Here is a 16,157-nt window from a genome sequence, read left to right on the forward strand (position 1 = left end):
AGGGTCTAGAAACTTTGCTAAAATCTTTAATGAAACGTCTATAGAAACCAGCATGCCCAAGGAAAGATCTTACTTCTCTGACTGTTCTGGGTGGAGGAAGATTAGAAATGAGATCCACCTTGGCTTTGTCAACCTCAATACCTTTGCTCGAAATGATGTGACCGAGAACAATACCTTGTTTTACCATAAAATGGCATTTCTCCCAATTTAATACCAAGTTCTTCTCGACACATCTCTGCAAAACTAGTGTTAGATGATGTAAACATTGATCAAACGAGTCACCAAAGACAGAAAAATCATCCATAAAGACTTCAAGAAATCGTTCAACCATATCAGAAAAAATGCTTAGCATGCATCGTTGAAATGTAGCAGGTGCATTACATAATCCAAATGGCATTCTTCTATATGCAAATGTGCCAAAAGGGCAAGTGAAAGTAGTTTTCTCTTGATCTTTTGGTGCTATGGGAATCTGATTATATCCTGAGTAGCCATCTAGAAAGCAATAAAATTCATGTCCTGCTAATCTATCAAGCATTTGATCAATAAATGGTAAAGGAAAATGGTCTTTACGTGTGACAGAATTCAACTTTCTATAATCAATGCATACACGCCATCCTGTAGTCACTCTAGTGGGTATCAATTCATTATCAGCATTGGTAACTACTGTGACTCCTGACTTTTTAGGGACAACTTGTACAGGACTGACCCATGAACTATCAGAAATGGGGTAAATGATACCTGCATCTAATAGCTTAAGGACTTCAGTTCTAACCACTTCTTTCATATTAGGATTTAACCGACGTTGCATTTCCCTAGTAGATTTAGCATTTTCATCAAGGTGAATGTAATGCATGCAGTCTACTGGATTTATACCTTTGATGTCTGCTATGGTCCATCCTAATGCTCCTTTGTGCTCTTTTAAAACATCCAACAACTTACCTTTTTGTTCATCATTGAGGGATGATGAGATGATTACCGGCAGAGAACTTTCTTCTCCCAAAAATGCATATTCCAAAGTGTTGGGTAATGGTTTGAGCTCGAGTTCCGGTGGTGATTCTGATGATGGGATGAGTTTCTTCTCTGATGGTGCTAGTTGTTCAACTCTCGACTTCCATTTATTAGTGTCCATAGATGGTGCTGAGTCAAGTAGGGCATTGACCTCTTCGACCGATCTGTCAATATCAAAATCAAAACCAAAGTGAGTTAAGCATGTCTGTAAAGGATCATCACTAAGGTTTGAAACAAAAGTGTCATCAACTAATGCTTCTATTAAATCCACATCAACAATTCCATCATCTGCATTGTGAGGTTGTTTGGCAATGTTGAAGATGTTCAACTCCATAGTCATGTTGCCGAAGGACAATTGCATATTTCCGGTCCTACATTGAATGTGAGCATCCGCAGTTGCCAAGAAAGGTCGGCCTAGAATAATGGGGATGTGCTTCCTTGAATCCTGTATTGGTTGAGTGTCAATTACAATGAAATCAACAGGAAAATAAAACTTGTCTACCTGGATAAGCACGTCCTCCACAATACCACGAGGTATTTTCGTGGACCGATCTGCAAGTTGTAACACCACTGGAGTTGGGTGTAATTCTCCCAGTCCAAGTTTCACAAACACAGAGTAAGGCAATAAATTTACACTAGCTCCTAAATCCAACAAAGCATTCTCAATTGTGTGGTTCCCTATACTACATGAGATAGTGGGGGAGCCTGGGTCTTTGCATTTTAAAGGAATTTTATGTTGGAGTATAGAACTAACGTTTTCTGTTAAAAATGCCTTCTTTTGAACATGCATGTTTCTCTTTTTAGTACACAAATCTTTAAGAAACTTGGCATAAGATGGAACTTGCTTTATAGCATCAAGTAAAGGGATGTTAACACTTACCTGTTTGAAGATTTCGAGAATCTCACCTGTAGATTTTCCCTTTTTTCCTTTCGCTAACCTCTGAGGAAATGGAGCTTTGGGAACGTATTCCCGTGGGTTGGCTTCTTCTCTCTCCTCCGGTGGTGAGTCCTCAACGTTCACAGGTACAATTTGATTTTCCTTTGTCACCGGCATCTCCACTTTGTTGTCGATTTCTTTTCCTTTTCGCAAGGTCATTATTGCTTTGACCTCTCCATGCTGCTGTGGTGAACTGGTACTCGCTTCATGCACTCCTTTAGGATTAGGCACTGGTTGACTTGGAAATTTTCCTTTCTCAACAGTCATTGCCAAGGTCTGAACTGAAGAAGCGAGTTGTCCCACCATCTTCTCCAGGCTTGAAACTGATTGAGCTTGTGAGTTGAAGCCTGCTCTCAACTCATTTCGTAGTCCATCAATGGTGCGGTTCTGTTGCTCAATCGTGGAGTGAGTAAGATTCTTGAGATTCTGAAATGAATCCTCCCATGGTCTGGGTTGAGAGTAATTCTGGTTTTGATTGTATGGTCTAAATGGGGGCTGAGAGGCTTGCGAATTTTGAGCAATTTGTTGCATTGGTGGAGCTGGAGCTGCTGGTCCATTCTGTTGGAATCCTTGAGACCATGAAAAATTGGGGTGGTCTCTCCATCCAGGGTTATATGTGTTGGAGTATGGGTTGTAATTCGATGGTTTTCTCATTACACCTATGGCATTGGCTTGATCTGAGTATGAGTCATGGTCATGTGCCTCTGTTGATTTAGCAGTCGATAACGATGCTATTTGTCGAGAGAGACCTTCAATTATCGCTTTGACTTCTTTGATTTCTGAATTTGATTCGCCAATTTGAACCTCATTCACTCCTTTAATTCTTCTAGTATTCCTGAGTGATCGACTCCGTTGTTGGGAATTATCCGCTTGTCGCTGGAAAAATTCCCAAATCTCTGATGCACTTTTTGACATTAGCTCTCTTCCACTTGTTGCCATTAGCCATTCTTGCACATTTGGTAGTAATCCCTCCAAAAAGTATTGGCATTGATGCCATTTCTCGTACCCATGATGTGGACACTTCAAGAGTAGCCCATTGAATCGCTCCCAAGTTTCGAAAAACTGCTCGTCCTCTCTTTGTGTGAACTCTTATTGCGCTATTACCACCTCCCCGGCAACGGCGCCAAAAACTTGTTGTGCAAATTTTAATGTACTCGCAAGCGCACGAATCTATTGTAGTATAGATTTATGGTGACGAGTGTCGATCCCACGAGGAGGTGGATTTTAATTGTGTAGAATTAATTTTGTAAATGGGTGATTGGATTTATGGTGGAAATGATTTGGTATATGCTAAAACTTAAATTAAAATGACGAGAATAAATTCTAAAATTGGAATTGTAATGGCGAGAATAAATTGAAGATAATTCTATTGAAATGACGTACTTGGGTATCTGGATCCGTATCAACATGCATCATGGGCTAAATAATCCGTATTAATGCCAATTAAATCATGAGGGGGGAATCCACACCTCATGAACCACGCTCTAATCAATATGGTGCTAAGGGCTTATCGTGCCAAATAATAATAACCTTATACTAGAGGGCCGGTGAAACCAAGGCGGTACTAGACAAGATTAGTATTATTTGTCGACGAGAAGTCAAAACATCCACAAAAACTAGAGGGGAAGAGAAAATAAATTTACCAAATTAAGCCCATGACACATGTTGAGACTTCACCTTCAACCCAAGCTTGAAAGAAAATTAGCCACTCATAGTTGAACTAGGGGCAAAATGGGAATTTATTAAAATACGAAGAAAATACAAGATGGAAAGGGAATTACAGAAAATGGATCCCAAAAATGGATTCAGAGATATCAAATTAGGGGGGGAGGCCCCCTTTTTATAGATACATGGAGTAAATCATGGCCATCGGATTAAAAATAGTTTGGACGCTCAGGATTGCACCACGTCATCAGTCAACAGTCCACGGTTTGACCACGCGGATGAACAGTAACACGGTTTGACCCGACTTTGAACAGTAACGCGGTTTGACCCGGATGAACAGTAACGCGGTTTGGTTGAAAATAATCCTGTGTGATGCATGCACCGTACGCGAGATTTTTCGTCCACTGATATGCTGCCACGTCACCATCAACAGTACATAAGAATTTTAGTCCAACAGGATCGTGACACCTCATCAGTCAATGCCACATCATCGGTCAATGCCACGTCATCATCCGTCTATGTGAACAGTGTCGTGAACAGTAACGTATACAGTATCGTACACGTGAATAGTACCGTACATGTGAATAGTGCCATTTTTCCTTTTATGCTCCTCCTAAGGTTTTCGACCGTCCTGAGTTCAAAAGTGATGTCCGTTTTGCCGTCTGATCTCTCCTTTATTGTGAAATGACTATAATGCCCCTAAAATACATAAATTACTTAATTAAAATAAAACACACGTAATTAAATCATAAGAATGTTAAATACATAAAAGTAAGGGTTGTTAGTAAGACTTGAAATGTAAAATGACGGTTTTCTCCTTTATAAATATGCATTTTCTAACACTCAACAGAAGGCCATTTTGATCTTATGTTAGTATGATTGATGGACCGGATTGGTTATAGATGCATTTCTGTAATAACAATAAGATTGAGCTCATACAGTTATTTTTGCAAAGTATAATTTTAAAGTTACACATATAACCCAAGTGGGAGATTTATTGGATCCTTAAGGCCCGTTTAGGATTACTGTTGGGAGGGTTAAAAGTGATTTTAAAAATCTAAAAGCTAATTTTGGTATTTGGTAAAAAAAAATCAAAATCACTTTTGCCAAAATCAGCCCCTCTTACAGCTAATTTTGAAAAGCAAGGAAGGAGTAACTTTTATCCTTTAATATAATTCTATCAATATCCTTACAATTATTACCTAAACCCAAAATTATCCTCATTTAAATTGAAAATAAAATTAATATTTTAATATTGTTTTTATAATAATTCACGATTACTTACGTTTACCCTAGTTCTTCTTCATATTTTGCATTATATCAAAACTTCTCTAGGGCAACGAAGCAAGATCATGTACGTGCTCCATCACCATATTCAATAACAGTAAGTGATTCATCACCCATTCATGCATATTCAATGTAATTTTTGTTATAATATTTTTTGTTTGTCTTATTTGGGTTTGTTTATATATAAACGATTCCATGCCTATGCAATTTTTATTTTAATATTTGTTGTTTGTCTTATTTGGATTTTTTTGCATATGAACGATTCCATGCATATGCACGATTCCATGCATATGCAGTTGCAATGTTTTTGTTTCTAAAAGATTTAATACATATGCAAGTAAAAGAGGATTCCAGTTTATTGTCAAGCTTTATTATTTGTTTATGCCACCAGTTGATGTTCATCAAGCTTTACTGCCAATAGCGTAGTATGAATGTCTGTGATTTGTAGTTTCTTCACCTTTCATTTTCTTTTTGTCCATTATAATTTTTAAAGCAGTGCTTGTGTTAAAATATATTTACAATGATGTAGATGGACATAGACAAGAAAATTGTCAATTGAAACTAATAATGTACCACGAGGTAAGGCTATATGGGACAATGAGATTGTTTCAATCTTTTGTAATTTGTATATCGTAGAGGTAGAGGAAGGACATTGAACTGGTACTCATTTTACTAAAATAGGATGAGAAAATTTGGTCAAAAAATTTTGTAAGGTGATGGGAAGAGAGTATAGTAAATTACAATTAAAAAATAAATAGCATGCACTAAAAAACAATTGGAAATTATGGAAGGATCTTATTGGAAAGGAAACTAGTCTTGGATGGAATATACAAAAGAAAACGATTGATGTATCTCCGAAATGGTGGTAGAGTAAATTGAAGGTACGGTACATTAGTTAATAGCTTTTAATAAAATTTGGTTAATATTTTCACAATTCATCTAAATATGATTTATTACATGCAGGCAAATCCTAAAGTAGAAAAATTCCGGAAAGAGGGCATTGATAAAGAATTGGAGGGGAAGTTAGATATGATATTTATGAACATCACAGCTACTAGCAATAAAGCTTGGACACCTTCTTGTGGAGAAATTCCACTTGATGACTATGAGGATTCCAATAATGATACAATATTTCCAATTGAAGAAAATAATGATTTTGATAAGGATATACATGTTCAATGTACTTACCAAGGTGCTAAAGAGAAAAAAGATGAAAAAGTAGTTGGACTACATAGCACACAAGCCAAAACAATTAAGGAAAAAAAGTTGATCATGGAGGGAGGAAGGTTTGAGTTGCTACAAAAATATCACAACAAATTGAACGTCTTGTTGAAGCAATTCAGAATAGAAGTTCTACATTAATAAACTTAGAGAAAGAAATGAATGACTACAGTGTTACCGAAGCAATGAAGACAGTTGAATTTATTCCTGGAGTTGAGATTGGGGGCAACATACGGTTGTTTGCTACTCAACTTCTTATTCGTAAAGAGAAAAGGGTGATGCTTGCAACCATGAAAGAACCTCAAATTATGCTTAAATGGCTTTATTATGAGCAATCACAATATTTGCAGTCTAAAGTTTTTCGTTGTTATTACTCCTCTATTCTAGTATTAATAAGGGATTATCTTTTTTTTTGTTATGTTTTACTTATGATGTTTTAAGGTATAATTGACTATTTGAATATATGATAGTGAGTTGTTATTTTGAATGTTTGTCATATATTTTTTAGTTCTTTTTTTTTTTTGTTGATGCTAGATGATATAGGTTTAAATTATTGATTACAGGTTTTGTTTATAATATGGACATGCTAGATAATGAGCAGGAGTTTGATAGCATCATATCCACTTTTATGATTACTATTGATTATTATTATAGGACGTATATTCATAAACAACCTTGCATGAATTCTTCAGAAACAGGTAATGTCTGGTTGATTCGAATATTAAAAGGGAATGAAACTCAGTGTCAGAGGATGTTTAGGATGGAGAAAGATGTATTTCTAAATTATGTAATGAATTGGAAATAAATTACAGGCTAAAAGGCTCAAGAAGAGTGAGCGCTACTGAGGTATTAGGAATGTTCTTGCATACTATAGGACATGATGTGGGTAATAGATTGGCACAAGAATGATTCTAACACTCTGGTGAGACGATGAGTAGATATTTTGGTGAAGCACTAGATACAATTTGTTGCTTATCTGTAGATTTGATAAAGTCATTTGATCCTGAGTTTAAAGATATTCCTAAAGAAATATTAAGAGATTCTAGATATATGCCACACTTTAAAGTAAATGATTATCAATTACACTTGTACACTTTATAAAGTTATAATTATTTTTTACATATATACTTTTGTATTGTCGTTTTAGGATTGTATATGTGCTATAGATAGCACACATGTTCATGTTTCCACACCTCCTGAGGATCAAATACCATGCATTGGTCGGAAAGGCATACCAACTCAGAACATAATGGTTGCACGTAACTTTGATATGCAGTTTGTATTTGCAATTACATGTTAGGAAGGAAGCTCTCGTGATACAAGGACATTTTTATCAACTCTATGTAACCTTTGAATTTTCCTAAACCACCTAGATGTTTTTCATTTTTACATAAGTTTTCTTTTTCTTTTTTATCAAATTTTTCTCCGAAAGCTTTCTTAAGTTTATTTTTACATAATATTATTAAAATTATATTTTAAATGTTTAGGAAAATATTATTTAGTGGATGTGGGGTACCCACACATGAAGGGCTTTTTGGGGCCATATAAAGGTGAAAGATATCACCTTCTAGATTTTCGTAGAGGCAACCAACCAACAGGTTATCAAGAGGTATTCAATCATGCACACTTTTCACTTAGAAGTGTAATAGAACGCACTTTTGGTGTATGGAAAAAAAACGATGGAAGATTTTGAGGGACATGCCTAACTATCTATTCAGTAAATAAGTAAAGATAATTATTGTAACCATGGCATTACATAATTATATAAGGAGACATTTTGAGAATGAAGAAAATGAACACAATGATTACACCAATGAAGAGACAAGGAGAGAGGTCAAAGATGGACAAGGACAAGAAGAAGAATATATCAACAATGGACCTGAAGCACAAGAAATGGAAGTTCTACGAAATAAAATTGCTGCAAGTTTAATAGGAATATGATATTGCATGACAATCTATTATTTTTTTTCGTTTTGAGTTTTTATGGCTCATTATATTTTTTTTTATTTTTGGAATACCTAGTTACACTTTGCTTGATGTTATTTAATGAAAATTGTAGTTGATTTTTTAATTATCAATTGTTTTAAAATAAAAATAAAATAAATAAAATCAATATAGTATAAATTTTATTTTAGTTAAAATTATTATAATACACAATTAAAGATATTGTATGTGCACATTTTTATATGTGTAAGTAAATTTTATCCTACATTATATACGTTTTTGTCATTTATTTTCTTACAGCATTTTAATAGTAAGATTTACTAAACACTCATAACTGCTTTCAAAATTCACATTACTTTTAAAAATAAAATTTACCAAACACTTAATTGATTCTCTTCACAGCTGATTATTTCTACAACACAACTAACAACAATTATTTTAAAAGCTACAACATTACCAAGTTGGCCTTTAATCCAACGTTGAGCGTATATGTGAATAATTATATATTGTAGACTGTCATATAAGGTTAAGCCTAAATAAAAGTAATATATTAAGGCATTCAGTAATTTGGGCTTTAATATATCTGATTGGATGTAGGCCTTTAATGAATAGATATGTACGGGTAAATGCTATTTCTATAATGGTTTGAAGTACGAATACTTAAAGATAATCGAAAAAGTTGTCTATATAAGCGATTATGATCTCCAAGTCACAAGTATCGTTCTATTCTTTTAAATCTTACAAATAAGAAAAATTGACATATTATAGAGGTAAAGTAAGATAATATGAAGCAAATATTGACATTTTAGTTTAGATTAAAAAGGTTATTGAGGGAGAAACTAATTTCTAAAGAAAGTGTCCATTCGGTCAATTAATTAGTTATTAAATAAAAAACTATTGAAAAATACATTTTCATTTAAAAAATTGGGCTTCATCTTGGATAAGTTTAGTTAATTTAATTTAGAAAACATATTATGAATTTAATCATTCTTTTGATGTTTTTGAAGAAAGAATTAAGAATGTCAATGTACCTTCAATCCATTTGCAAGATATAATGATAATTTTCAATTTACCTTTTAGAAGTGTAAATACTTCTTTTTACCTCTAGTTTTCATTCAGAAGAAAAGAGTAAATTGGGGCACATCGATGAGTTTTTTTTAATCTTATTAAAAAATTCCTGTAAATTAATATTTTTATATTTTGGGAGGATAAATTAAAGATTATTATTCTAAGTCAGGGTTAAATTGAAGTTTACCCCAATGTTAATTGTCACAATCTATGCACATGTTGTTGGGCTAACTAAATAACTACTCCATTTCTTAGGAGGAATTTGGTTGGCTTAAAATTTGTGAATATTTTGTTCTAAAGATAACTTCATTGACTATTAAGATATCGCAGTATAATTTTAAATTATAAAAATCAACATGAAACGTTTTCAAATTTTGCTGGCTACTAGAGATAAATTTCCTAGTGGCGAACATGGTTTGGACTTGTACGTACAAACACACGTACATACATACGTGTTCATTGGTGGTTCCTCAACTATTTTTCTTTTCATAATTTTTTTTCTCAAAGCTGTATCAAACTGATATTTTTTTAAATCTAAGTAGGACTTAATTTGATGAATATTTAAATATTATTTTTCTCAATAATATGTTACTACTGCTGCTCCGTCGGTGCCAGGGAAGGTTATGGACTCTCTTCTGCATGTATTTGTTGTGGCCTTCGAAATCGTTGGGAGTTAATTGTGCGTGAACGCATGCTTTCGCATTGTGTCTAATGGCACAGGCAGGATGGCAATTTTCTTAGTTTGAGGTGTGTTTGAATGCTGGTGAGGGCATTTCGTTTTGGCCTTTAATTTAATGGTCCATTTAATTTGGTGGCAATTTCAGTAAGGCATTCTTTTGGGTCATACATACAAGGCATCTCTAAATTGATGATGCCACGCATTCCTTTTGAAATTCGACATTATCCCGATGTTCTTATGTTGCGGCTTCTAATTGGTGAAAATTACCCTGTAAATTGATTCGCGTATTGTTTGGCTGAAAGATTTGTCATTTGGTGAAAAGTGAAAACTACCTGGTAAATTGATTCACGTATCTTTTGGTTGGAAGATATTTCACATCTTATTAATGACTATTTTGTAACACCTGGTTTTTGGCTTTTGAATGGAATTGTTTACTTAAAAAAAATGAAAAAAAAAAACAAAATGCTTTAATGCAAAATAAAAAAAAATGATTATTTTAACCTTGAAAAAAATTTGAGAATTGTTATACATGTAACGTTATAGAATACAATATCCAAATTGAAATTGAATGATTAGTTGTTAATAATTATTAGCACATTAATAATTGAATAATAAAAGTAACGAAAATTATCAGTCATTTACCCTTAAATTACATTTTAATGAAAATATTACAATACTTTTAAGTTGTATCATTCATCTACTTTAAATTTCTAATATGTATTGTTTATCTACTAAATCGTTAACTTCCGTTAAAAAGTGATGTCATCACCAGTATAATTTACACATTTAATATGCCAAATAAAAAATAAAAGAGAAATTATCTGTTATCCACCTTAAATTTATCATGTTACCAAAATTCCTATAAAAATTTGAAGTTGTTCAATTTTTAACTCTAAGTTTGTAAATTGTATTAACCGTCTACTAAATATTAAATGTCGTTTATAATTAATAACATCATAAGGGTAATTTAGACATTTAACATGCCAAATAGAGAATAAAATGATAGTTTAAAATATAAAAATAAAAAAACTATTTTTTATAACCGATATTCAATTAAATGCATTTAAAACTCTATTTTTTCTTAATTTTAAAAAATTCTAACTTGTCTTCTCAATTTATCTTCGCGAATTTACATAATCAAACTAATTCCATAAATTACCCCAATAATTCATAAATAGCCAATCAATCCAATCCTTAAATGTGATTTCATAATTTAAAAAGGGCTAATTTTTTTTTTATAGTATAATGTCAAAAATCTTTGAATTGAAGGGTAAAATGACAATTTTACTTATATTTTATTAAATATTCTAAGGGTATTGATTTTTGGTCGACAATATATAAAAATTACAAACTTATGATGGAAAATCAAACAAATTTAAACTTTTGAAGTATTTTTTTATAACAGAATAAACTTAGGATGTTTGATAATAATTTTCCTATTTTTTATAACAGGGTAAACTTTTGAATGATGCAACTTGAAAATACCATATATATATATATATATATATATATAATTTTAATAAAGCAATTGATTGTTGGGAACTTCCAAAAATTTCTAAAGAAAAGATTTACAAAACAAAAAAGCTTGATTTTCTAAAGAGTGATTATGTTATAAAAACCGAAGAAAGTGACATAATTCTTTCAGAACCATTTGAAACAATTCATTTGTTTTCAGAAAAGTCTTTAAAGAAATTAAGAGAAATTTGATTATTAAACAAAGTTTAATCCAAGTTGGAACTTTAATACTTAAAGTTGGTAAAAAATATTTGGGTATATCGACGGGAATCCGACGACGTAAATTTCAGAGGCGATCCTGAATAGGCATTAGTCTGGTCTGCACTGTCGGTAAACGAGTCACGTACTTCAAATATCTAAAATTTGACTACTAAAATTTGATAAAGCCGTCCCGATCATAATTATTGTATCAATTTTCTATATATATATATATATATATATATATATATATATATTAACAGGATAATATAAATGTATGTGGCCAATAATTACCCTAACAGTAACTACCTTAGTTGTACATTACCATTAATTATCGACAACATCACAAGGATTATTGAATTTTATGTTCATACTAATTAATTCTGTTTTTGCTTTGCTAGTGTCAGATTGTATCTTTCACGCCAGTGACATTTTTAATGATAAATATCATAGGCCTTATTATTTTTAGATATTCTTTTAGTAAAATAAACAAACTAAAGAATAATATTCATGGATTTGACAAAAGATCTTATTCAATAATTGCATCTATAATTAAAAATAATTAAATCTCGACATATGATATTGATTAGCCAAACATGATATAAAATCGTTAAAAATTTAAAAAAAAATTAGATAATGAAAGTATTTTAATTCTAAAAATAAGTCCTAAAATTAAATTAATATTAAATTTATTTCAATTTTAGATTAGAAAAAACGTTGTGCAAGTTAAACGTGACTTGCATTTTAACCAGGTTAAAGAAAAATAAAAATGTGTTTAATGAATTGTATGATAATATAAATTACCCTCATGTTTTCCAAGCGCATAATTATAATCAATTGCTAAGCGCAGCGTCCAACACGTAACACGTTAAAGCCTTCATTATCATTTCCAAAGCAAGCATTTGATTCCAGAATCAGTGAATCAACAAAAAAAAATGAAATTCCCATTTCCCAACAAACGAATTTCACTATTAACTACTTGTACCTTAACACGTGTAAGGGTAATATAGTCATTAATGTACAACTTTTATTTGCACATCTACCGTAATTTCTTAAACAGAGACCGCATGATGTCGCACCCCGTTAAAACAGCGAAACCAAAAAATGGGAAAAACAAAAACAGCTTAAAGCTTATAGGCCAGTGCCCACCATCCACCTCAGCCCCCTCTCCCTCTCAATTCTCATCTCTTTCTCTCTCATTTCATTCGGTCGCCATTGAAAAAACATAATCAGATTTAAGCAATCTCCCAGATTGCTTTGCAGCACCCACAAAACAATTTTTTTTTTTTTATACGCCCAAAAAACAAAATTACAAAAACAAAAACCCCTAATCTCAGGTGATCCATTTTCAATCAAAAACAAGAACAGTAAAAAAGAAAAAAGAGGATAATTCAACTTCAAGAATCATGAACTTATTATAAATCTTACCAAACACGGCATAGCTTATTTCTTGAAGAGCGAGAAATCGGGGGAAGAAAAAAGAATTAAAAAAAAAAAAGAAGAGAGAAATGCCGAGCGTAGCTGTAAAGTTGTATAGTGTGTTCTTCAAGTTTCTGTTGAAGCACCGATTACAGAACCGGATCCAATCTCCGCTCGACGAATCCGATCATTTCGGAGTCACGACCCGACCCGAGGAATCCGTTTCCGCTCCCAATCCTTCTTTCACCGAAGGCGTTGCCACTAAGGATATCCACATCGATCCTTTCACGTCGCTCTCGATCCGCATTTTTCTTCCCGAGTCTGCACTGAACCCTCCCGAGCCTGACTCCAGACCTCAATCCAAACCTAAACCGCGCGCGAACTCGAAGAATGCGGACGCGGACCTGCCACGCGACCCGCTTCATCTGCGGAGGAACAGCTACGGCTCCCCGAATGCGGCGGTGGCTGCGAGGAAAGAGGAGTATCGGAGAAGCAGCTACAGCGGCCGCGGCAGTGCCGACGCGGAAGCGATGAATTTGAATGGGAAATCGGATGTGTACAGGGGGTACGCCCCCGTGGATATGAATAGGAGGAAACTGCCGGTGATGTTGCAGTTCCACGGCGGCGGGTGGGTGAGCGGGAGCAAAGATTCGGTGGCGAATGATTATTTCTGTCGGCGAATCGCTAGGCTCTGCGATGTGATTGTTGTGGCGGTAGGGTACAGGTTGGCGCCGGAAAATCGGTTCCCCGCTGCGTTTGAGGATGGGATGAAGGTGTTGCATTGGTTGGGGAAGCAAGCGAATTTGGCTGAATGTAGTAAGAGTATGGGGAATGTGCGAGGCAGTGCAACGGAGTTTAAGAAGGCGGATGGGAATCGGCATCTTGTCGATGGGTTCGGTTCGTCTGTGGTTGAACCTTGGTTAGCTGCACATGCAGATCCCTCAAGGTCACATTTTGCTTTGATTTGATTGTTAACATTTCTTTGGAATCTTTTATTTTGCAGTGTAGGGAAGGGTTAATGATATTTTTAGTTTATAGGGAGAAATGATAACTAATTTATCTTGTTCAAGTTTGATGATCCTTGGTAATTGATAACATGTAGTTATATTTCTTCATGGAAACTTAAGAGTCAGCCTTTGTTGGTTTAATGGGTCTCCGAATGTCTTAAAGAGTAATCATTAATCCTAAAGACCCTTTTATTGCTGTAGTTAATTACATACATCTATTAAAACCATCAAGAATTTTAGTTTGGCCATAAAGGCTTTTAGGTTTATCTAACCACTTGAACTGATTCTTTTGAAGGGAAAATTTCTGAGATTTAAGTAATAGAAGAGACAGCTCGAAAGTGTTGTGTCAATTTAAGATTTATTTTCTCTCCCAAGGCTAATTTGTTTATCCCACATGCATTCAAATGGCCTAGGATCTTCATGCTGGCCTTTTGTACTTCCCTGTAATGTGCCGTCTTTGGCGGCAAAAACCAGCTCACGGCACCTTTAGTTGGTCACTATTGTTGCTGTTCTATGTTGGGGTGCTAGTAGTTAAGTTGATATCATTTGTAATTCACTTTTGTCAGCTTCTTGTCTTATTCACTTTTGAGATTAAGGTAAAGCTGGTGAAATGCAATAAGTACCTGTTTGTCCTGAAATGGAGCTGATCACCAATAATGGTTGTGTATGACTTAATGATTAGCATGGTGGATTTGGTTGTGTAATTGAGGCAATACAAACTTGACCTGTTGATATTATCTATTGATTAATATTTTTGCCAGTATATTAAGCTGTAAATGCTCATTTTGGGAGTTCTGAAATTTGTGATTAAATAAGCATTTTCTTCACTGCTATCAAAATCACTTAGACATATTGCAATTATTTCTTCCAAATCGCTAACTTGTCATATTTTTATAACAGATGTGTTCTACTTGGGGTGAGCTGTGGTGCAAACATTGCGGACTATGTGGCTCGGCAAGCTGTAGTGGCAGGCAGGCTTCTGGACCCTGTCAAGGTGGTTGCACAGGTGCTGATGTACCCCTTCTTCATTGGAAGTGTCCCCACACATTCAGAAATAAAGCTGGCGAACTCCTATTTCTATGACAAGGCTATGTGCATGCTTGCTTGGAAACTCTTTCTGCCTGAGGAAGAGTTTAGCCTAGACCATCCTGCCGCTAACCCCTTAATCCCAGATAGAGGACCACCTTTAAAGCTCATGCCTCCAACACTGACAGTTGTAGCAGAACATGATTGGATGAGAGACCGAGCAATTGCTTATTCAGAGGAGCTGCGAAAGGTAAATGTTGATGCACCTGTTCTTGAATATAAGGATGCTGTTCATGAATTTGCAACTCTAGATATGCTTTTGAAGACTCCTCAGGCCCAGGCCTGTGCCGAGGACATTGCCATCTGGGTTAAGAAATTTATCTCACTTCGAGGTCATGAGTTCTCATATTAAATACCAAGTAGGATAAGGTAAACCTGGGGAGATTTGCAGCAGCAGTGGCATCAGTTCCTGCTTTATCTTCTGTTTCGCCGATGAAAGAGTGATGGATTGCTGCCATTATGGAGGTCGGAGTTTGTAATATTTTATATCATGTGTTTTTGGCTAATCTAGCGGCTGGGCTGTGCATCAGTTTTCATATTTTACCGCATCCTAATATGTTCTTTTTGTAAGATAGAGGTTGCATATCAAGAGTAGGGAGTTAGTGAGCCGTGAGATAAATTCGCATCCTTTTTTCGGGTGACGAGTGCCACATTGGGACATTGTCGGTCACATTTTTTTCCTGTGTATTAGTATTTTTCCTGTGTATTACTATGTTACTCCTCATGAGTAGAGTTTTATTCAAAGATTCTTATCTGTCTCTCTATAGGTCTCTACTTGTACAAAATTTTCCTATGAATGAATATTCTTGGACTGTGGATAAATACACATTGATAAATTGGGAAGACATAATGTTGATCCTTTGTGACCACCTAGGCTTGGAAAGAGATTGGGCAGCAGACAAGCCGTGAAACTCCAAAGATTGATCTTATGGATAAGCTTGTATACTTTCAAATTCTTTGCATTTTGTATTGCCCTATGTTAAGCCTTTCAAAGCAATAATAAATTTTATTTTTCTTCTTGTTTGAGAGCGGCAATGCCGTGTATTATAAACCTCCCATCTCATGACTGCTGAAGTGCCCGGGGCATATGAACGAAAGTTGCCTCATTTGGTTCACAATTACA

The 16,157-nt window shown here is 34.5% G+C and overlaps 1 protein-coding gene across 1 annotated transcript; it reads left to right on the top strand.

Moving 5' to 3' along the window:
- Window positions 1–12,648: 12,648 nt before the first annotated feature.
- On the top strand, window positions 12,649–15,856 carry LOC102607022 (probable carboxylesterase 11). Its single transcript, XM_006469907.4, has 2 exons — window positions 12,649–13,887; window positions 14,849–15,856. The coding sequence occupies exons 1-2, from the start codon at window positions 13,031–13,033 to the stop codon at window positions 15,384–15,386; spliced, it is 1,395 nt and encodes a 464-aa protein (XP_006469970.1). The 5' UTR covers window positions 12,649–13,030; the 3' UTR covers window positions 15,387–15,856.
- The last annotated feature ends 301 nt before the right edge of the window (window positions 15,857–16,157 follow it).

The sequence above is a fragment of the Citrus sinensis genome, chromosome 2, assembly GCF_022201045.2.
Source record: "Citrus sinensis cultivar Valencia sweet orange chromosome 2, DVS_A1.0, whole genome shotgun sequence".
NCBI classification, from domain to species: Eukaryota; Viridiplantae; Streptophyta; class Magnoliopsida; order Sapindales; family Rutaceae; genus Citrus; species Citrus sinensis.